General features: G+C 37.9%; 1 protein-coding gene across 2 annotated transcripts in view; it reads left to right on the plus strand.

Moving 5' to 3' along the window:
• LOC126763780 (frizzled) overlaps positions 1-25,131 on the plus strand; it is a 212,053-nt gene that overhangs the window by 50,881 nt on the left and 136,041 nt on the right. For both annotated transcript variants that reach the window (XM_050481566.1, XM_050481567.1), the window contains one exon: positions 13,444-13,563. In XM_050481566.1, coding sequence (XP_050337523.1) covers positions 13,444-13,563 — 120 coding nt within the window. The remainder of the gene's footprint in view (positions 1-13,443; positions 13,564-25,131) is intronic.

Here is a 25,131-nt window from a genome sequence, read left to right on the forward strand (position 1 = left end):
GTCTTTGTAAGCTTTGTACCATTCGTAGGCTTATGTTTTTAATAAAACTGCATCACCGTAAGCTTTTTCCAACATTCGTAATGATTCCGCAACCAAGATTTGGTTAAAAATACCAAATTTGAGAAAAAATTTTTTGTTTAATACAAGTATACCATATTTATCGATTGTAAAAATCGCCACGCGCTACTGAGGTGTACCGACTTAAGCAGCTGCTGTAAACAAACTGGTTGATAGATCGCGCTCATCTTTGGCATGGTAATTAAGGACAGTCTCACCAACTTAGCAAAATACATTTTGTTGAACTGCTTTTTTGTCACAATGTAAAAGCGATTCTTTGAAATTCTCAAGTGCGCATACCCTTAACTGGTTGCCTATATTATATATTTTGAAATAATTTTGCCTGAAAACAGCCCGCATTCCAGTTTTAGTTCTATAAAGTTTGACGAAAGAGAGATTGATTTGATTTAAGATTTGATGTGGAAGGTATTAGTTTTGAAGATATGATTCCAAAAGAATATAACCTCACTTTTAGACTGAATTTTTCAGTCGTAAACACCTTACTTTAGCACTCTCTCTCCTAATTATACTCGGAAGAAGTTTGTAACACCAATAAGGAATCGTCCGTCAAAGTTTGAAATATTTTTCTGAAGTTTTGCGGACGTCATTTTCTCGCCAAGATACTCTTTTATACTCTGCGCCTGTGAAGGTTATTACAGTTTCGCTGCAGCCGAAGTTAACGTTTCTGCTTGTTTTGTTAAAGCTTGTCGACTGAAAACGGGAGAACGAGAGATACTTTTTGCACACACTGTGTGCAACAATGTATCAACGGCTGATTTATTTCGTTGCTTTTGTTGTTGCTGTGCGCAAAATTATCAGTTGTGAACTTTGTAATTTCGCAAACTGCTTGAGAAACTGACAAAGCAGCTAGCAGAAAAAGCACAAGAATTCTTCTGTAATCTTTTGTTGCACACTGCAACTGCTCCGGTCGCCGCAAAGAGCAAAAAATGCAAATAAATTTGCGCACATTTGTAATGATTGCGCAACGGTTGTTCCCCCCGCAGAACGCTGCCGCAAATATTGCTCGATGGTTTTTGTGTTGCTAACTCTTGTTGTTGTTGTGGCTTCATGTAGATGTATCGCGCATCATTTATCGCTGTCGCTGCCGTCGGTGTGCCTACAAAAAAGCAACAAAAACATGGTAAAAACAACAACAAGCATATTTTAGCTGCGGCAAGCTCGAGTGTTGGTGGAAAAAGTGGGCGTGGCTTGTGCTTGATATTTTTTGCGTATGCCAAAGGAGAATGTGAAATATTCAGTGAAGAGATTAGCGCTTTGCGAAATGACTTAAGTTCGCTAGGCTAGCAATAACAACAACAATAGCAAATATATGAAAAAAGTAGCAGCAAATTTATTATATTTCGTATTATTTTTCCTTTGTTGTTGTTTTTGTATGTTAAGGAAATGAGAAACAAGCCGCTATCACTGAACAGCCATTGAACCCGGTCACATTGCTTGACGCGAGATAAATTGCTGTTGCACATCAAAATGCGCGCACGCGCTTCCAGGCAGCGAAAGCTCGACGTCAGCAGCGCTGTGACGCTTGCTGATTGCACTACGCGAGCAACAGTTTTCATTTGTCAGTTATGTGTATTTTTTTCAGTGCAATCATTTTATATTTCTTTAAAATATTAGCTCTTTCTTCTACCCATTATCGTCAGCGAGGCTGTCTTCAAAGCGCTTGTACATATGTCCCTCGCAATTTCTTGAGGCGAACTCCCTTTGTATATCATGATTTTGCTTCTCATTTAAAATATGACACAACATTTTATAAATTTCTTCTAATACTCACGCTTGTTCTTCTAACACTTCTTTTTGCATTAAGTAAATTGAAATATTTTTGCGCGCTACGAAGGAGCCGAGCACACTTTACTCTCCTGCTGTGCGCTTAATGTGCTGCTTTGTAAGCTATGAATGATGGAAATTGAATTTTAATGACAAAGAGGTGGGGTGCCAAAGTGGCAATGAGGCGAAAAATGGAAAAATAATCAACACTACAGAATGACAAATAGTGCGGCAAAAAAAAAGAGACTTATATTGGAGTAAAACAGGACATTTTGAGTTAAAACAAAAAAAAAATTTAACTTTGGTTGCGCCGAAGCTAGAATACACTTTACAAATACTAAAGATTCAATAGTCGAACTTGATATCTCGTCCAATGAAAGAATTCTCCATATAAAGACTTGATTTTGATTGGTCAATTTGTATAGCGGCTATATGCTATAGTAGTACGATCTGAAAGATTTCCTCCGATATTGTACGACTGCTCCAAAAAATAATCCATTCCGAATTTCATAAAGATAGCTGGTCAAATAAAATAGTTTTCCATACAGGGACTTTAGTTTGATCATTCGGTTTGTATGGCGGCCATATACTTCCAGTATAGTGGTCCGATCTGAACAATTTTTTACGCATAGTAACGTTGCCCTAAACAATAATTCGAGCCAAATTTCGTAAAGATAGCTCGTCAAATAAAAAAGTTTTCCATACAGAGACCTGAATTTGATCATTCAGTTTGTATGGCAGCTATATGCTATAGTGGTCGAATATGGGCGGTTCCGAGAAATGAGCAGCTTCTTGGCAAGAAACGGACGTGTGCATAATTTCAGAGCGATATCTCAAAAATTAGTCTGTGTTTACACGGTCAGATGGACAGAGATGACTTTGATAATTTATGTATACATATTTTGAGATAAGAGTCTCTTTTCCCAGAAAACTAGTTTTCGCACGTTACTTGATATTTTATAGAGTCTCTCATCTTGATATTATAAGCATCCTCGTTGAGAGTATAAAATACTCGACTATGGCGTACCCAGCGTAATTTGGTTTTAACTACCTAAAAGCTCCGTTTTTACCCACCCTAGGAACTCTCGACCATGGCGCATCCAGTAAGAACTCTCTCTGCAGCAGTTTCCTTTTAAACTCATTGCAATACTATTTTTTCTTACATTGTCTCTGTGTATATGTAGCCCTGTTAAAAATTTTCGTTCGCGGGCCAATTAGATCTCCAATTCTCATCAGGTTTCTGTGAGTTTTAAGACTTTTACTCTATCATTTCTTCATATTTTGCACTACAAATCCATATTATTTAGTCTGAAATCTTATTAGTCTCAAAGATGTAAAGTGTTGCATTATTTTAGGAGGCATTAAGTCCACTTTATTGGTATGAAGCCTCGACATTTATTAGTTTTGCCTCTTATTATCTCATATTTTTATTGATATGAAGCCCTAAACTGCTCAGTCTTCTCGGAAAAATTGTTGGAAATTTAATATTTTTCCTCTTATCATCTCATATCTTACTTTTTTATTTGTTTTGCCAGTTCAGGATACAAAAGCTCGGTCTTCAACTCAGTCGCCAAGCATAAGGAACACCTTACCCTTGTAAAAGTTTAAAAGTTTTCAGTCTGCTTGAAAGAAATCTAAAAAATTATTAATGTTTCCGTAATGTTGGCTCTTTTCTTGTAACATATCTCATTTTCATACGCTTCCCCATTCCGAGGCTCCAAAGCTTGGTCTTTTTACTCAATCGCTTTGCTCTCATTCCTACTGGATTAGATACATGCATTTATAATTCATCAATAAAGTGCATTTGGGACTATAGATGTTGATACGAGTCCAGAGAGTTTGGCTAGAGATATTGTGGAACTGAGGTAAGGGTCTATTTGCACTGACAAAGTAGGAATAGGTAAATCCAGTATATTTTTGTAGTATTAAATAAAAACAAGGCACTCTTTAAAGTTCTTAAATGTCTTCCCTCTTTATTTGACTGCTGTTAATACCAGCATACCAGACGTAAATAGGACCGCATTTATTTTTCCCAACCAATTACTTTGAGTGCACATGTGCCTTTACACTTAACCGCACTTGCAGCTGCTTTTTATTAAATTTCGAACAGCAAAATCTTTCGAACTCTCTTCCATTTAAGTTTTAACCTTCATTCCTTTACCGAAAACGCCTGCCCAACCGCTAAGCACACATTTCATATTATCCTTGCTATTGTATTTTAGTATATAGGCAACCGCAAATTACAGACGAAATGCCATTTCCTGTCAATGTTTCCCATTTGCTGACATTGCGGTTCACAGTGCGAGGAAAGGTAACTTTAAAAACGTTACGCTATCCTTTCCAGCGGGACGCAAGTTGTCGCTTTGGGCTAAATTGGAAATACTTTAGCCGTATGTATTGGTATTTTGCCACATTTTGCGGCACTGCAATTATGTGTTGGCCAGCAGATTTATATATATTATATTGTATATATTTGTAGACACTCATGCGGTCAGCCAGAAGAGCCGTAAGCCCAGTATAGAACACAATAAGCAGCAAATAAATTAAGAAAGCGGGTAAAGGCAACAAGATATAATAATGCATGAAAAGGCATAATGACGGAAGGGCGAAATTGTGTATCCGAGTAGACGTTGCGCAAATACCGCACAATCGAAGACACGAAACGTTGGCGCACACGAAACACCTAAATGCCAGGGATGCCGCTTTAATCAAGTGTCGACAAGTGTAATTATTTGCGCCGCCTTTTTTCCGCACACAAAGCAAATCGAAATAATAAGTGTTGCCCTTCTCAAACTCTCTCTCTCTCTCTCTTAGCACAAAAAAATAAATTTATTCTTTCCTGTGCGTCGGTCATTCGTTGCGCACGTCTCATACATATTTAAATCCACTTGTTGCATGGCTTTGTGGCAAAATCATAATGCTTCATAATTTACATTATAACTGATCTCCTTCATAAATATGAAAATCCTCCCTAAATTTTTAATAAATGCCAGCAATTCTTTGCTTTTGTTTGACTTTCCGGTGCTCATTTGAATTCTACTCATTCGTATCCTTTCTTTTCTACTGATTATTTATGTCCATTTAGTTGCACGCTTCTTCCTGCGTTCACTGTTTTGACCCTTTGTCCTTTCTATACTCGATGCCTCCTGCTTTGTGGTGAAGAATATTCCCTTACATGTTGACCTTTTCCGACCTTTGTTTAACTGGCAGATTTCTCATTATTTATGAAAATAAAGACGCTGTTACTTTTTGTAGCTTTTCGTGCCTTCGTTGTTGTTTTGTTTGTTAAGGGTACATAATTTTTTAGGGACGCAACGCCTAATTTGCTAATAAAGGGTCAACCCTTTTCGTGTTCTAAATAACTTTGTGTCAGTGTCAAAAGTGGCTTTCATTAGCATATTTAATTGCCACGTGGCCTAGACAACAAAAGTTGAGCGGAAGAAAGAATTGTTTTTAAAAATTTTTAGGGTTTATACTGAGTGTTTGAGTTGTGACAAAAAAGTTTTTGGAATTCGTAGGAGCGGAGTCTCTGAAACTTGCTTGTAATTGTTCTTCCTGGTGACTTATGACCTTAACAATTCTTCAAAACTGAATAAGTCGAATGGATCCCTTGGATGATACAAAATGCATGAGCTAAACATTTTAATAGTAATTTTCAGACTCATATAAAAGTAGTGAAGTCCAATATCCGACTGACTTCCATTAAAGAAAGACGGAAAATAACTACAAACAATAGGGATCTCGAACAGTGATTTCATTTGTTCATATACGTAAAAGATCACTACTGTCCCAAGTGAGGTGCAGCACTACTTTTGTTTTTAAAATTAATGATGTACTGACCAATCCGATTCCAATACGAACGCAACTTTCTAAAACCATGAAGTGAACCAAATAATTAACTGCAAAAAGCGGAAGCTTCGCGGTTCCCTATATTAGTTTTCGAATTATTTGAACTTCAAGGAACTTATGCTTAGCTTGTTTTGAGGCCAGTGGGTTCTCACTTTTGACACAGGATCGTATTGTGCTTCCATTTTTTAGAGGTTTTTTAGAAAAGGCTTTGGTTTGGTTTTAATCAGTTTCCGTTGCTTTTGCGACGTGCAGACGGATCGCTATGAGACCGGTTCTAATAAGAACGAAACTTTACTGAAACTACGAATTGGATCGACAAAATAGCCGAACACGGCAGAAGACAACGAACCGTAGATTTCTTTCCGGATTGTTTGAACTTCATAGAACTTATGTTTTGCTTAGTATGAGCCCAAAGGGTCCTCAGTTCCGAGTTTTCGACGTACTGACCAATCGCTATGAAATCGGTTCCAATAAGAAACTTTACTGAAACTACGTATTGGACCGAAAAAAATAGTTTCACACAGCAAAAGATTGCGAAGCCTATATGCCCTAATATATACACGTTTGAACTTACCCTTACGCTTCGTAAATTTATTCTTTGCTTCCTTTTTGAGATCACAACGATCCTATCCTTAATGCCGGAAAACGTTTCTGACTAAGGCTTGTATTTTGGTTTTATATACCGTACTTCTTCCTTGATGATCAAGACCGGCATGTTACTGTGAATGTGAACCGCTACCGCTCAATGATCGCCGATGATATGTGGTTCCAACCGGACGACGCCACACAGTGAATGTTACAATCGATTTATTGAAAACCAAGATTGGTGAAAGTTTTATCTCACGAAATGGCCCTGTCAATTAGTCGCCCGTGCTGGCCACGCAAAAGCGCTCTTATTAAAAAAGCCGGTACATTTTAAGTGTTCTTTTGGGAGAAATTATGGCTTTTTGAAATAGTTCTACGCCCTTTGTTGATCGCCGGAAACCTTTTTCAGTCTATCGACACTCGTGAAATATATATTTTATCCATTTGAAAACGTGTTTTCGAAAATCAAACTTTTTACTGAAAACCGGTGTGTCCGATTCTAAGTAAGATATACTGTTTCTTCAATGGAAGTTTTCCAGAGTAAGTTTTTTCTTTGAGTCTTACAGCCTTAGTTAACACTTTTATAACCTCTATATTCTCTGTTAAGTTTGCTACCTAAAAGGAAAAGTCGGAGATCCTATAAAATATTTGTAAATAAATGTTTGGCGTCCCGAGATCAGTAGATTTAGCCAACTCCGTTTGTCTGACCGTCCATTTGTATCTATAAAATTGTGGCAATACACTGATAATCGTATACGCTACCTTAGCCTTCTTTATCTTCCAGTAACACTCAACTTTAGCACGTAGCCTATAAATTAAATCCTCATTTCCCCCGCAGTATTCACCAAAGATGTTGCAAAACTATCACCTTAACCTCTACACTCCTCGGCCAGCTTAGCTCATCACACGCTGGTTCACAATACTTTGCCACGAGAAGGTCAAATTAGGGTGGCCAGTGACATTGAAATACAAATAAGACACAGCAGGAATGCTTTTCTTTTCGGAAATAGTAAATTTGTACATTTGCTCATACATATATACGAGGATGCACATATGTGAGACCTCTCCAACAAAGACCTATAATAAGAATCACCACCAAGCCGCAAGCGGCACGTAAATTATCCAACAATTTCGTTTCGACTTCAACTTTCAACCACCGAGTGAGTTAGTTTGCCCTCGGGTAAGTCGAGACAGCTGACCAACGCATATCCGCATTGAAATTACTTTCCAACACACATATGAAGACTGACTGCATAGCCAGCAGCAAATATCAACAGAATTATCTAAGCACAACAAGTGTGGCTGGACTCAATGGAATTGCTGAGGAAAGTGTTAGACATCCCATGTATGTTTGTGCATAGACAAGCATTTCAACCCCTGACTTTGGCATTTGTTGTATGGCATGTGTTGGTCATGCGACCGTAATTTTCGACATTTGCTGGACAGTGTTGCATGTGTGCGTTTGTATACCAGCAGCCAACAAAATAGACACATTTATGAGCAAAACACAGCGTCCCTCGGTTCTTTTTGTTCAACGAACCACCGCTTACTGCACTCGTGAACTACCACTACTTTTAAACTGTTTGTATTTGAGCCATTGAGTTAAATGCTTTACATTGTAGCGAGCGCATTCCTTCAACCACTCATCCAACCAACCATCCATTCAAACTTCCAATCCATGCAAGCTATCTCTAGTATCTGACTATCTGCTGCCAGGCATTCCCTGCCCACCATCAATGACCTCATCGAGCTGCAATGGTTGAGCTCTAACTACCTGCTCCACACACTACTCTTACCGAGTCCACTCGAACATTCAACGAATTCCGCCCCACTTCATGTGAGTACTGGCTCTGCACTTCAGCAGCAAGCAACAAAGCATCCAGCGTGCCAGCGGCCGAAATTCGTTCGAAAAATAAGACTGAAACTGTGTGTGCCACACAATACATTGCTGCAGCTCATATTAGTGGGTGCTACTCTTGCCTGCCTGCCTTCTACTGCGTATGCGTGTTGGCCAAACAATCTACAGCTGGCGGCTGCAGTACAGCAGACAGCACTTTTATCTACAATAAATTAAAATCTGCTTAAATGCCCGGTTGAGTACCAACAACGGCTCGGTAATAGCTTAGACAACAACGAGCTTATGCACCGTCTGCTTTCCCAAGCCGGCACCAACGAGCTTCAGCCAGCTATCCAAAGAGCTCCAGTCAGCAATCCCACCGTCCAACCAGCCTGCCTTTGCCGTTTTGTTCCTTTGGCTCCTCGGCTGGTTTGATAGTTTAACGCCAGCGGGTGTTTTCAAGCAATCAAAGATTTCCCTTGAATATTCTTGCTATGTTTTCCTTTTTGTTGTTGGCAATGTTGCATGCATGTTACTATCTTATTGTTGTAGTCTCGATATTTATGGTTAGTGCAGTTGTTATTGTTTGGTCGCTCTTGACGTTTTAATGTTGATGGCCTTCAGGTCGTTATGGCATCAGTGATGACTGGCATTCTGTTATGGATGCGTTCGCCTGTACATAATTCTTTATAGGTGGCCAGAGGGGGTGTACAACAAACGCATATATTCTTGAGCGCACATATGGAAGCAAAGCTTTGGAAATATTTATAGATGTGTGCTTGTAAAGATATTGACGAAGAGAATATGCCAGATGATCTAAGTTCGTAAGTTTTCTTGACGGCCATATATGGTTAGTTAGATAGATGGAAAGTGAGCAAGCATATGCAGTATTCCTACGAAATCTGTAGTGATTTTGGATAGAAATTAACTTGGATCAATCTGGAGTGATTTTGGATAGAAATTATCTTGAATCATGCTAGCCGAGCCCACTTGGAAGAAGGTATTAAAAAATTCTATACCCTTTTTAATTTTTTTACCTTATGACCTTATGTTCCAAGTCGTTTCTGCTCTCACTGCTACTCTCTAAAGGATAGCGTTTAAAGAAGCTGTTACATAATTTCAGCTAAATATTATCAATTTCTCCTTTAGAACTAGACATCCAGTAAGCTCCATCAAACACCTCATTCCATCAGATAAAAAGAAAAACTTGTAATCTTTTGGATGTCATCACTCTGCTGGTCTCTCGAAGAATGGAATTAAAAGACGATCTACTTCTTCGACTGATTCTCGTTTCCAGGCTTGACATTTATTACAGTTATGGTTCAGTTGGTCTAACTATCCAACATTTGAACGATCCTCACGTATTTTATGTCACAACCATGGTCTACCTCAACTCTAGTTTCCAAATGATTCATTACATACGTCAATCAGAGTTATCTTTATACAGATCCTTCGGAACATACGAAGCTGATTCTAAGTATTAATTCCTAACTAAATATTGTACAACCTCGGCAAGACTATTTGATTAAAAATTAACTTCAGAGTCCTTTTCATGGAAAAAAATATAAAAATATAGTTACGCTAAAACTTTAAGTAAGATTTGAATTCATGTCATTGAACTCTAGTGCCTTAACCAATTTTTAAGTAAAGTACTAGTTTTTTGTGAAACTTTCTTCGAGGTTTCCTGAAGTGACTTGAGAAACTTTTGTCTCATAACTTCTGCTTTGTTAAAATCCATGAATATTCTTGGTAGTTTGGTCTCTTTTGATCAACAATTTTCGAATTATTCCATATTTTATTCAGTCTGAAGATAGAAATAATATTAACTTTCAAATATGCCGCTTCTAACAGCCGAAAATTGGCAACAGCGCTATGCTACGCAATTTACTTCGCAACTCCGCTGAATCATCTGCCTTTCATGCCATTCTACCGCTTGTTGTTTTTGTTTTTTTTGGTTAGCTTGCCACATGCAACGCACTCATTACGCCACATTCATTGTGCATTCTCATTCATTTTGGCATAACACCGTCAATGGACACGTTTCTACATTTTTTAAGTCCCCCGGGGAATGGCAGCGAAGCAGCAGAAGTGGCGGCAGTATATAACCGCGTGCCACAAAGGCACAGGCTCGCATTGTGCGGAACAATACCTTTGCGCGTAAGAGCTTAAGCGCGTTTGTGTCGACCAACACTGCCAGCTTTCGGCTGCTTAGAGAGGTTATTGTGCCGCTGGAGCCCCATTTTGTTGCTGCTCTTCATTGCTATCTTTTGCTAAGTACTTTTTTCCACCTTTTCTTTATGTTATTTTATTTTTTTCTGAATCGCAAAACAATGTTGCAGATGAACGTTGAATTGCGTATAAATTATGCGCCACAAAAATCGCACTTTAAGTTGCCGACCACTCGCTCGACTTTTGGTCTCCTAAGAGCAGGAAGATAGATTGCAATAAAAGCAAAATATAACAAATAATGTTAATGATAAGAAAACACAAAGTACTTATACTCACTCCCAGAATCCCTGCGCATTAAATACATATTTCACTCAACATCTATTGGTTTAGCGCCTGAGGTTATGCTATACTTGAGTACATATATATGTATATAACGAGCATATTTCTTTCGCATCACGTGAACTGCGCTTTAACTTCGTTGTGCTCGTGTGGCAATTGCGTGCTTGAGCAGCTGCTTAGAACCGCATGGCCTGCGGGCACATAACTGCTGCTATAATTTACTTCTGTCCGCCCGTCTGCTTGGTGTGCTCAGCCCAGCTCAGCTACACTACGCCTACTCTAGTTCTTTAGGGGCTCACGCGCTGCCATCTTTAATATTTAACTATGCTTAATTTAACTCTAAATCACACTCCAGGGGAGTAGGTTATACCAATCATTCCATTCCGCTTTTCTCTTGTTCTACCAGTCCACTTTGCCGCCCAGCCGCCACTCCGGCCGTCGCTTGTTGCAACAAAGTTCTCTCGCTTGTTTGTGTATGTTCCGTTTTCAAGTCGCTGCTCGTCGATGAATTTTGAATTTTTAATGAGCTCATCTTCTGGCAATCTTGCTGTCCCTTCTCCTTTAAAGTGACTTGCCTCCTTAGCGCCAGCAATTCGCTTGCTTCCCATGGTGCTGTTAAAATTTTTTGCTTGTTTGATATTAAATCTATTTTATGGCATATTAAAATAGCTGCAGTTAAACTCCATAAATATATTTTAAAGATTTCTGCAATAAAATGGGATTGGATTAAGGACCTGTAACTGAAATGGGCTCCCTGCGGCGTACACGAACTGCGGGGTGGTGGTTGTTATCCATGCAATTGATGTTCATACTTTAGGACTGAGGGTGGAAAGCAGGTAAGAGGGTTCAATAAATAATGGACTCATTTGGCACTTGGCAATGGACCATCATACAAATCGAATATTCGCAACTATTTTACGTAAAATAAAATCGTATTACTGCAAAGAGCAACAAATTGACTGGAATTATGCGAACGTGTGAAGTGTGAACGCGTTATAATAGGAATGTAGTGACTTTCTGAATTTTCCGATGTCATTTTGGTCCACATGCTTGACTGAAAAGGAAGGCGTTGGAGCGTCAGACCCCAGCGCCATCTTTTGGTCTTCCGAACGGTAACCAATTAAGTGTTATCCAGCAACTTAGTGGATTTAGTAAAATACCTGATATTTTTCCACCCCAGCTGCTCAATGCCTCTTAAGTTAGAACATAGGGAGACGTGTGAGATATCCTGTCTCAACTGCTTGAGCGCTACACATATGCAAAAGTAATGTTCCAGCGTGTCATCATTCTCCATTAATGCTTTGCATTCCACCAAATTCAGCTTATCAATTTTCTGAATGAAAAAGAATAGGAATCTTGTGACGATCGCTACAATGTTTTTAATTTACCTCTAGCTTCAATTATCTCCACTGCCTTTGTGGAATGTGCTGAGCTGCTAGTGTTCCAAAACATATTTGGTCCACATACTTCTTACTTGTATTTATTCTCAGCGCATAACCTAGAGCTCTGTGGAAATTCGGATACTTAAGTTCCATCAATTCAAATGTGAGCTGTTTCATTTCAGTTCACTCCATCGCACCTCTTACTAATACTTCTATATATGCCGAACTTCTCCTCAATACAGGATCTGCAAACATATACACACATTATAAACTAAAGTCTACTTTCTTGTTTTGCTTACCTTCCCAAACCAGCCGATTCCAAAGGGATTCAGAACTTCTCGCCCAAGGATTATCGGTTACTATTTTTGCAACGTATTGTCCTATAATTAATTTTTCTAGTTATGTTCGGAACCTGAAACAGCGTATCCTTATCTACCTGTTCCAAAAAAAACCCTATCTGTCCCTGTCCCGAGATCGCGAGATCAATTTATCCATTTGTAACCAGTTCCTCTTTACTAATAATAGAAGCGTTTAAAAGTATTCCCGCCGACATGGATATATCTTGGAACAGTGTTGGACTCTGGTGAATAGATAATCAATCAATATCTTCTCTAAGTTGAATATCGCTCTAAACTTTCATTCAGATATGATTCCTTAAAATTTCTCTAATAATAGATCTAAATTGTTATACACTCTATCAAAACACAATGACTAAGTTGGCTCTGTCATGCAACGAGAATGGACAACAAGAGAACGCAGAAGAAAATTATAGAGACCATGGCATTAAAGCAAGAGAAGACCGCGGTCAAGATGTATTGACAAACTTGATGAAGACATAAACACGCTTGGCATACAAAATTGGAAGGAAACTGCATATAACCGAGATGTCTGAGACCAAAGCTCAGAAAAAGTTGTAGCTCTCAAAAATGATGAAAACAGAGCTCAGGTTAATGGAAGATGACAATGTCTATTACCTCAGCCTTAGTTTTTGCACTGGTTACTCTCTGAAAAGCTTCAGTAAATCGGTGTTTCAATTCCTTAGCGAGATCAAGGGAGCAAATTTGACCCTAGACGTCAGATAACTCTAGATCGTATGACTCCTTCTGTATTCGATACAATCTGGACATAAAATAAAATTTTAAACTATTTTTTTGTTTACTGTGTTTCTTCAGACTGTTCAATTTGGGAGGGACCGTTGGCATTTATGAACAAGAAGTCTTACGTCTTTTAGAGATAAGAATATAAGCACACTTCTTTCAAAACCTAAGCAAGGCACTCGCTCTAAGTGGACTCTAGGTACTTACTCAAAGTGTAACTGCCGTAAGAGGTTTAGAGGTTGCGACATACCTTTTTATAAGTTATTTTTTTATCCTTGAGGACCTTGTACACCCAAATAAATATTCTAATATTGATTTCTACTTAATTTTTTCTCTTTTACAGGAATTACGCGACTGTGGCGCACCGTGTCATGCCATGTTCTTCCCGGAAAAAGAACGCACTGTACTCCGCTACTGGGTTGGCTCGTGGGCGGCTGTCTGTGTGGCAAGTTGTCTATTTACGGTAAGTGTAAAATCAACAAATTTATTGGAAGTACTTAGCATGAGTAAACGGCGTAAACTAATTTAGTTATTAGTGCAAATTATGATTGATTTCGCGTGCCAAGAAGCCTAGTATACGGGTGAAAGATTCGTAGTTTAGTGAGAAACCATAAATCATTGTGCAACCAGAACTCGCTGCTTGTTGGGGAAGTCGTAGCAGATAAGAGTATGTGCCCTAGTTGGCATATAGATATTAGAGTACCGTACAGCTCTCGTTTAGAAGCTTTCTATGCCTGCCAGCTGGCAGTGCACCGACAATATCAGTTTCGCAGAAGGAAAAGAAGCAGGCAACGGAAGCAATATGGCGCCAAGTAAACATGGCAAAAGAAATGCCAACGCTTAAGTGAGACAGGCGAGCGATGTCGGAAAGTTGTAAACACCGGCATATTGCAAATACTCGTGTACAAAATAAAAAAACATCCTTCGTGTGATATATTACCTGTCAACGTCTCGCTTTTTCAATAACTTGAGCTAAAGGCAAATCTGCGCAGCAGCTGCAATCTGTACAAATGTCAACAGCATGCCAGCAATGAATTGCTTTGTACATTCACAAAATGTGTGGGTATGGCAACAACTTTGCTGGGTCTTTTGATTTGTTAAATTTGGATAAATATTCAATTTCGTTTGAGTGAAGACATGCTTCGATATACTAAACAAGTATCTGTATTTCAAAGGAAAGACTCAATGTCTTACTTATCAGAAGCCTTTAATTGCTGAAGACTAACAAGTTTTTATACTCCTTGTCGTTACCTCGAACTTTTTTTCGTTCCTCCAAGCTCTTTGTACAATTCTTCTTCGATCTTCGGTAATCTGTTCCAAACTTTTAGAAATTAACTGTATAACGTTATGACACCAATGAAATGAGTACTGGTTTGCGAGATCTCAGTCATTCCTGGTATTTGATATTTTGAAGTGGAGACCACTAAAGTCAAAATCTAATCAGACTTAATCAATTCTAACCTCTCTGCAGTGTTCACAACCCTTAGGTAAACCAGGACTTGTAAGGCCTTCTGGCTCGGAGTAGAACATAAATGGTCCATGGAACTACTAGCTCTTAACAAGTTTCACACGGCCGCAATGATAGGTGTCCTAACTGGAGACTGTCTCAACTTGTCAACGTTGCAGGGATGAAGATGATGTGGCTACGCTTTTAAACTTTCTCCTCCACCATCGAGCTTTCGTCAGCTTAGGGCGGAAGTATCTCGGTTGCCACACTTTCTACGAACGTGGCGAAGGCGCTTTGTAGATATGGGACTGTATTTTAGTTTTATACTTGTATTTAGGAGTTCTAGGCATCACAACAGGCGTCTCTAACAGTTCAAGTGGATTCCACCCAGCGTGCAGGGTTAGAATTTACCCTCGGTAGGGTATGCCTGTCGTAAGAGCCAACTAAAATCTAATATGCACTATGTCTATAATTTGGCTTGGCTTGAAATTTTAGAATAGTCTTGTCAGAAATAGTGCTTTAATACTCAACTTGAACTGATATTATAGACTTTGAATGTGATTCCTTCTAATGAAAATACATTTGAAGTTTAAGCGAAAAATGTCACAAGGTCTGACCGGAGACTTAAATCTACCACGGGGAGTAGTTAGCTCTTGGAGTTCGCTCCAATCTGCTCATTGAGTTTGGCCCTTTGGGGAAATTTGCGATGGCTGTAGTTTAGACCTAAAGGCAAGTAGAGCTGAAAATTCAGTTCAGTGTGGAGTCGCACTGTGGCCGAGTGTCGGACTCACAATACGCACCCGACCAATGTAGAAAAGGTGTCCCTTTATAAAGTGCACCCTTTCTATAAATTGAGATATGAATGAGGTTAGGTAAATTAAATTACTAAAACTGCCTTGTAGCTTAGACTCTCCGAGAAGCTTAAAGCATTTCTTTTCAATAATTTCGTAGCTGTCCTCAAATATATTAAAAAAAAAAATCCTAAACACCAGTTTAGCGATCTCAAAAGCCAACTGTAGCTTAAAATATTGTATTATGTAATCGTATGCAAGTCATGTGGGTATGTTAATTCGCTTCGGGTCTATCTATTTGTATTCTCTGACAGCCATTGCTTTTACTGTTTTTTCTTACATTATTTTGACAGATTTTTGTCGCTGGCGTTGAAATATGTTTTACTGTCAAACTCAGCGAATAAAAAGCAACACTGTGTGTGGTGTGAGCGGCTGTTTTTTGGCGTCGGTTGGTGGTAATATTTATATCATGTAACAAAATATATTTTTTTGGTTCCACAAAACATTTGTATGGGTATAACAGATATGTAGATGTATATGTGTAAACAGTTGCATATATTTAAGAATGTATTATATGTATAAATCAAAAAAATATAAAAAATGGTGAATATAACATACATACAGACTTACAAAGCATTATATATAGTATATAAAAGAACTAAGACGTGGGCAGCGAGAGTTGTGCATTTATTATAAATTGATGGATTGCCTACATAAATATATTGTGACATAACGGTTACAAACGGTATTTTTGGCGTATATTATTTATAAACTTAATTTTTAAAACTTAATCATGAAAAATTAATATATTCTGGTGGCTTAAATCAGACTCACAGCCTCGTTGAGGAGACTATTTTATAAAATGTTGGAAAAAACTTAAAGGCTTGGAGAACGTAGCTTCAAAACAATTAAAGGATCAAAATTCAGTCCTGCAGCCCGAAATTTTTGGCATAACAGAAAGTGTCAAGTGAATAGCAAAGTGGTAGATAAGCCTCTCCGTAGCGCCTATACTAAGTCTCACTACGCTAAGTTATGCAAGGAGTCAATAAGCAGAGGATTGCTTTAAGGGATGGTTCTTAGAGGAACACCTTGGATCTTGGAACACTAGCTACAGAAGGAATAGAAAAAAGTTACTTTAGGCTAATGTTGATGGTAGACAGACCACCATCTACCATTGGGCAAGAAAAAACTTAGTAACATTGTAGGAGGGGTCCCCACATGGCATCTACCTTTAAGATCTCACATTAGGCTGAGCACAGGCCACCAAGGCCAAGAGCAGAGCATAAATTAAGAAATCCAGCAAACTGTCTGCACGGAAGAAACCGCTTCCCCTAAGCCTGAATCAGCGAATGCAAACAGGCAAACATACAACAGGGCCCGGCTAGCAACCGAAGCTCGTGAAGTGGACACAACTCTCCAAGGAAGTAATTTTATTTTAAAGATGAGAGCAGAAGAGAATGCAGCGGTTTTAAGCGCTAGTAAGCGAGTAAAAATGGGGTATCTGAACTAGACGAGTTCTTCGATAAAATCGGTAGCGTGCATCGGAACTGGATAAAAGCAGAAAGAGATAAATTAGTCGCGATTCACACAAAAAGCTTACATTTTTAAATTAATTTGGCTTTGTGGAAATCACTGCTTGACTTCTTAAGTCCGATCAAACATTCGACATAATTTTTTTGGGACAAGTAAAACCTAGTAATCATCGACAAAACTGCACTGGTTAGTAAAGTTGAAGAAATGGAAAAGATATATCTGTTAAAAGAATAGTTCAGATAAGACAAATGTATCTGCTTTCTATCTACTGAATGTTAGGATAACACTATCTACCTCAGGTAATTCGATAAAAGATTGTTAAAGCAAAGGTCCTTAGAATATTATTCTGCACTATCCTCGTGGATTCGTGATATACCAGCAATAATATTTTAATAGAGAGAAATATTAATGTGTACAGGAAAAATGGCACGCAGCGGCTGTTATGAATTAGAAAAACCTGTTATGAATTTTAATTATATTTTAATTTTTATTCATCAAATAACTAATACTTATGTGTAGTTTAACACACTTTGTCTCATCCCATTAATTACACTCAGTTATCGGTGTGAACAGAATAATAAAACCTAGACCGTATCGCCATTACTCAAATCCGAGATATAGAGGCCAACATATGTATATATCCAGCTTACAACTTCCGCTCCTATCAACCGGCTGACATCTCATAATAACTGCCACAACAAATTAACACACCTTCCCCAACTAATAGCTACTATTTATGCTAAAAATTCAACACTCCCTAAATAATTATTCACGGAAATGCCACCTACCCACATTCGAAAATCGTTGCGACGACGGCTTTCCGCTTGGAAAATCTTCAAACTGTAATTTACAGCATTTTAATGCGACTAAATTTCCACTGACAGCCAACAAACAAAGCCAAACGTTTCGTCTTTTTTTTTGCTTTAAGGCGAGCGGTGACCGAAACAATGCCAGCGAAGACAGTTGAGCGTTGATAGACACACCTCGAAAACGATTTGTGTCGAGATAATTTATAAAATTATAGCTTAGCAGCGACTTTTAGCTGCATGAATTATATTAATACAAAAAATGATTTGCATTTTTGGCAGTTAAGGAAGATTACTGGGGGTTTCTACCATTGGTACTGTTTTTGTATTGCATTCAATTGTAATTCTTTGTTATAGTTTTTCAATTTTTCTTCTCATTTTTTGTATCAATTCTTCTCCGCTTGCTTTAAATTCTTTCCATGCTTCTTATTATCTCACGTAGAACAGTTATGACAGTTGGTGGTATCGCTCATTCATCGATTTTGTAGTTCTTGCTGTTCTTTATCTTTTCTAGCTCACTCTATTTTCTCTTTTTTTGAACCATCCATCAGGGGAAAAATAAATCTTTTTCAAAACAGTTTTTTCTTCCAAACTTCTAAATTGAATTGTTAATTGTTGTCAATTCCATCACTATTTACCAAAATCCTAACCAAAGTCCGTGTCGAACAAAGGGTCCAAAAGTCCGTAACAGTCGACTTAACTAACTGCTAAGTTAAGGTCTAAAGAGAAGAGCCAGATCAGAATGCCTTAAATTCGGATTTATTATTGTAAAGCTTTCAATTGCAACGAGTCTTATAGTGGACTTCTCGAATATTTTCTTCGCGGAGTCACGCCACTTTTACTCCACCAAAATGTTTCCTTGTACTCCTCCATCTCTCTAAAGGGATTTTTATGGTAATCTGATCCTTAAAATATATTCGGTTGTTATCTAGTTTTGACTTTAGTGCTATGTGGGAAATTTATCGAAGTAATTTATCGTAGTAGTTTGGGTCTCGATGGCAATTTCTGCAATGCCTCGAATCTTTTTATCGATGTTTAACCCATAATTTCGTCTGGTTTATATCAGATCAGAGTAAGTGCCTGATATATTCTCTTTAAATTTAATAATCAACTCACTCTGAAAGACTGATTTGTGATTCTAATTTTCTCGGTAAGTCTCCAGAAGAAAAAACCTTAATTAAAATTAGGGAACTGAGTTTCTATGGTACTATATATCATCATTAGTCGACGATTTTTTTCGGCATATTCTTGTATATTATCTCTAACCAACTAAGACTTATTATTTTTGATTCTAATTTTCTTTAAGTTTCGGTAACTGAGTGTTAGGGAATGATCGGTCTTATTAAACCATCATTTTTTCGGAAGTTCTAACATAAAATCGACAATTTAAGATTAGATCTTCGGACTTTCATACATTTTAGTAAAACTCACCGACCAGAGATTTAAATAAAGCTCTATACAAATCGTCTTACAATTCTCTTCCTATGTCCATTGTAGAAATGAAACTGTTTCTTTCTTCACAAAAAAGTACTACTAAACTCTTGAAATTTAAGTATCTGTGTAAGTACATGCCTCCTCGTCTTCATATACTCGCACAATAGCTATTTTGCCTCATGCCACCATTGTTGCTCGGTCGATTTTCATGGCTCCCAAAGAGTTGCTTACAAAGAAATCAATTTGTTATTCTACACACGCCACAAGTTGTGGCATAACAGTTTGTTGCATTGTTTTGTCATTTCAATTTGTTGCTCGTAACTTTTTTTTCAAATACCGACGCTGTACACTGGGGAGTCGAAGAAAATAAACAAACATTTTTTATGCCATTTTTGTGTGAGAATTCGTCGATGACTCGGTTTCGTGCTTACTTTGAGAATTTTTGAAAAATGCTAAATTATGTGGCGGCCAAATTGTTAAACTCTATGTTTAATGTACTACTTGCCACAGGCGGTGGCAACCAGCCAGTCTGCAATTAAAGGGGCGAATTCAGTAATATTTCTGAAATGAAATTATTTTGTTTGAAACCAAAGTGCCTAATGGCAGGCTGAACAGGTTTAATAGATTTATTTTTTACTAATGCCGGTAACGCCCGCGCATTGTTTGAGATATATTGTTGTGTATATATGTATATAATATATATGGTTGTATATATGTATGTATGTATATATAGGTGAGAGCACGCATGTCCGCCGCCAAGCCAGCACATAAATTAAATTTAATTGTCATATCGGCTGTTGGAGTACAAATGTGTTGGCGTGTGGTAGGTAAACGGAGTGACGGGAAGAAATAGAACAGAAAATACGAAATTAACATACAAATGGCAAAAAAAAATAAAAAATTATTGTATAATCGTTACATTTACCTTTTTCTGCTTTATTTCTATTATTTTCAGCCTTTCATTGCTATTGAAGCATGAGGCGTGAATTTGTACACCATTTAGTCGTTTTGCGATAAGCCATCAAACAGTTGTGCGAAGTAAAATGGCATGTGTGCTGGTAAAAATTTTAAAAAGTGGTAAAAAAATTCAAAACTAGTCAAACAGTGCTCTTTTCAGTACTTACACCGTAGTAGTTTAGTAATTTTTCCTATTAAAGCTCTCATACTCTCTCCTTCTTCAAATGTAACCCTGAAAACTTGGATCACTCTATCACAGAGGCCACCCCTGGTGGCTGATTTTCTGCTCACATCCCGACGAGGAATGTATGGACGGGGAGAAGTCGCTGGAAAAGAGCTGCAGTAAGCTTTTTCACAAATGGGTCGAAGCTAGGAGGGTGATTTTTCTGAGAGGAGCTCTCCGTCAATCTTAGCCTTAGGCTTCCGGACCACTGTTGAGTTCTTCGAACAGAAGTGTCTGCTATTAAGGTGTCAGTTGAGGTACTGCTGCAAATTGCAGCTTATTTCAGGGAGGTGAGTATTCACTTTGACTGCAGAGCAGCAATACTAGCGCTGTGATGGCTTACTGTACGCACAAAGGTAGTCTAGTCTGTCCTTACCAGAAATAGCATCAAGCTACTTCATTATTAGACCCGTTTGAGTGTCTGTTCTTTCTGGCAACTGCCAAGCCGATGAGCTTGCTAGAGATATCATCCGTACCTCGCTCATATCGGAGTATAAACGAGTTGGATGTCCGTTGACAATTTGCGTCCCAGCACTGAACCTATGGATCTCGCGTACATTGAACAAGTGTACGTCGACGACCAGCTCCTGTGCGACTGCGAGATCCTTGGAACCTCGAGTAGTACGTAGGAGATCTACTGCAATGCTTGCTATTAAGTTCAATTTGCCGCAATTAGATTAGTTCTAACTGGGCATTGTCCAATAGATATTCTTTCTGTAAAGATAAAAATACAGTCGGACGTAAATTGCAGGCATCCAGGTACCTTGACTGAGGTTGAAACATCTCAGCAGTCATACCCTTGGAGAACCAGAAGACAAAGCCGAAACTTTATTGGCCATCTTCACAAATTTGCGAGTGGCTTAAAGCGCTTTGTCGATTTTTGTGGGTCTTAATTATTAATTTTAAAAGGAGTTTTAGGTACAATACAGGACCAACATTATTTGCTGTGCATGTGTGGTTTCTATTAGGATGGATCGGATCGGATTTAACCTAATCTTAACCTCTTATCGGTCAGCATTGCAGCTTTAGGAGTTCCCGCAGGCTACCAAACGATTATGCCTTATTCCCAAAGTTCGGCTGGCGAAAAATGAAATAAGAAAGAATACAACGAAGGAACATCGAATTCTTCTATCGAATTTCTTCCATTTACACTTAATTTTTTCTTCAAATCTATACACCATATTGACAAAGTTTGGAGAGCTAAATTTTGGTGCTTATAAGCATTTATAGTCCTCCTTAGCAACGGGTTTAGTTTATCTTTGTTTGAAATGGGCTAAGCTTCGTGTATCTCTAGCTTTTTTTTATCAGTTCCACCTAGAACCCATGTGAAGCGATTTTGGTTTTATAACATACTAAGAGTTATCTCTAAATGCCTCTTATCTATTTCCTTACTGCAATTGTAGTTTACTTACTGGTTTCCATGGTAGTGACCATTTCGATAAAGAGAATGGATAATTTTTAGTGATATCTGCAATAGTTCAATTATATTTGACGCCATATTTCCTTCAAAAACTATATTGGCTTTGAAGAACTACAAAGATTTTCGTCCTTCGAAACGAACCTGTGTTTGCGGAGAAAAATGTGATCGAGTAACTTGAGTTCTATTTCGAAAATGATGGCTTTTTCAGCGAGTTTTTTACGTCCATAGGTATTGCCAAATACGTCAGGTCTATTCAACATTGCTTCCATTGTGCTTCTGAGTATCGTGATAGTATTACCATGAATAATTCTGCGAAGCTTTTGATATGATAAAAAATACCGGTCTCGATGATCCTATACCTGATGGTATTCATTCACAAATACTTAAATTTTTCCAGAGTTTGACTCAAGTAACTCAAGACTACCACAGAAATATTCGGTTTTTACTATTTAAAGAAGGAAGATTATATGTTGTCATGGTAAATTGATGCAAAAACCTCTAAATGGGTTGACTGTCATGAAAGTTGTTATAATAGTACTGAAGTCTTTTTTATCTTAATCGTCAGAAATACCCCAGAAGATCGCCAAGTTTTAGAATAAAATGTTCCTAATCTAAAAATGAGGTTACTAAACCTCCACAAAATCGCTTTTTTTTTAATTATTTTGTAATATCTCAACTGTGAAATTTCCCTAATCACAACTGTACCTAACTATAATATAAATTTCACATCAAAATTTGCATGAAGTGATTGTGATTTGTTGACTTTTAGACAAATGAAAAATGACAGCTGTCATAGGTGAATGGCTGCAACAATGACAGCTGTCAATTTGCATGTGAAAATTGGCAATGACGCGCGCGAAAAGCAACTGAAAGGAAGAAAAATCGCATAATTAGTGCAGTTCCGTTGTCAGAAATATATCACAACATATCAATTGTCAAAAAAGCGAAATGTCAACTGTGACAACTTTACCAGCAAACTTGCAAAAACAAATATTACAAAAATTAATGCAAACTGAAAAGACTCAAGTGGCGCTTCAGCAAACGAAAATTGGTGAGTGGTATAGTTTGCTGCGACCATTCTAACCAAGCCATCATTAATCCTTGTCAGTGGTGCTCCACACTCACAAATACATATATGTATGTTTGTGTGTGTATAGCCGAATGCACTTGCAAAAGTCAAATGTGTTGTCAAACTAACAAATTGAAAAATGAACAACTAACAAGCTCGAAGTTACGCATACTAACGATGTCATTTTCTTTGAATTAATGCTGTATGTAGAGGTGTATATAATATAGTTATATATATATATTTCTACATATATATGTATATGTGTATGTAATGTAAGTGCTTGGATATGTGTTCATTTTTCTGTGCAACAAACCAAGTAACAAGGGGCATAAGTCACAAACAAAAGCTTTATTTGATGACTTCACTTCGTTAGTGGATGCTGTTGTTGTTGCATGTAGTTGGTGTTGTTGCCGTTGATGCTCATACTCTTGTTGTTGCTTTGTTTGATGAATAGTCACTCCTTCAACTTCAGCCTCAACAATATTATACAAGTCATTCCACTTTCAACAGCAGAAACACGCTGGTAATGCTGAGCCAACTGACGCCTGAGTTTGTGGCTGGTTGACTTGACGCCGGATCGTACCGCATGACATAGGTGCTTTTCTGTATAATTATATGTGATATTCCTACAACCTTATATGAAGACGAAAGTTTGAGACACAAATTCTGTGAGCAGAATGACCTTAGATCTGGCTTGTACTCCCATTTTTATACTTCCAAAAGACCGTTATGCCGCATTTCTTCTCATGTGATCGATTTGAGAGAACATTTAAGCCTTCACAATGCTAGTATTCATCCTCAGGAAATTTCAAGTTTAGATCTATTTTCTTTAATGTTCCTTTAGAGTTATTGTCTCTTGAAGTGAGACATATGCAGGGAAGCTTAACGTTTCTATGACAGTCATGTCTATGTAACCGGAACGGACATGGAATTTTGACTGGAACGGACAACCTGGCAGTATTCCTCTAAATTACTTCCGGTATATTTTCTGCCGTAAAAAGCAGGCAACCATGCAAGTAGACCCTTCCATCATGTTTATACTTGTATGTTCTATGACATCCGCTTGTGAATTTATAGCCAGCGATAAGATGAAACCCTAGTTTATCGAGCTAATTAGTTCTATATTTTGTGAACTGGGTCATAGTTACTCCAAAGTACTCCCCATACCCGCATGCAACGCCTTCTTGAGTTATGGCGAATATGAGACTGCCTGAAGAAGAAGAAGAATAATTTTAAAATTGTACTACAAAAAAGATTCTTATTCCTTAGCAAGTTATAATAAACCTTCAGTACCCGTTTTTTGGACCCTCCCTTTGCATATGCATTAAAGATCCGTTGTCTGAATCGAAATAATCACTGTCCTATAATGGGTTCGACTTTCTCACTTCAGCGGGTAACATTAAGTCTTCCTATTTCTTAATTTTCTTTAAGCGTCCGCAGATTGAGTCTTATCGAAGTTGGAATTAATTGCAGTTCTAGTCAACTTTTTCTCGTCGGCGGGTAGCATTAGTGTTTCAATACCTGTTCTTTGAACCCTCTCTTTCCATTTGCTTTGAGGGTCCGAAGTCTGACAGAGTTTGAACTAATTGCTGTCCTATAATCAATTCGATTTTCGGCCGAAACTAAATTTGAAGTTATGTTAAACAGAAGTTTCTAATAATAGATACCGGTCTTTAGCAGGTTATACTAAACCTTTAATAGCCGTTAATTAGAATCTTCATATACATATGTTTTAAGTCTGAGTCTTGTCGGAGTAGAACTAATTGCTCTTTTATTTTCAGTTCCACTTTCGCTATCTTCGGTTTCTAAACGAAATTTAAAATTATATAAAAAGAAATTCCTTACCAGACATATCGCTCTTTAGCAGGTAGTACTATTCCACTAATATCCATTCCTTCGATCCTCCATTTGCATTTGCTTTAAAGGTCCGAAGTTTGGTTCATGTTGAAGTCGAACTAATTGCTTTCATATCAACCGTATATTTTCGGCTACTGTATTGCATTTGATGTGTCTGTTTTGATGATATAGTCTCGTATGTGTTGTTGTTGTTGTAGCGGCAAAATTCTGTCGAGTTGACAGTCCTCGACCGGATATAAAATCTGGGTCCGTTCTGGTTACGTAGACCCGACTGTCATGGGAACGGTCTTGTACCTGCTAGTAGATATAGCTTGTTAGACGAAAATTTGGTAGAATTGTTCATACTGTCTTAGTAATAGTCATAGGTCCTTAGCTGGTTCACAAGTTCTAATGTAAAATCTTTAATTTGAAGGGAACACTTCGAACTGAATAGGCTGTAAGTGGATAATCACACACGACCTAAGTTGGATAACAGAAGCCAGGACTTTAACATG

Source organism: Bactrocera neohumeralis, chromosome 6 (genome assembly GCF_024586455.1).
Source record: "Bactrocera neohumeralis isolate Rockhampton chromosome 6, APGP_CSIRO_Bneo_wtdbg2-racon-allhic-juicebox.fasta_v2, whole genome shotgun sequence".
Classification (NCBI taxonomy): domain Eukaryota; kingdom Metazoa; phylum Arthropoda; class Insecta; order Diptera; family Tephritidae; genus Bactrocera; species Bactrocera neohumeralis.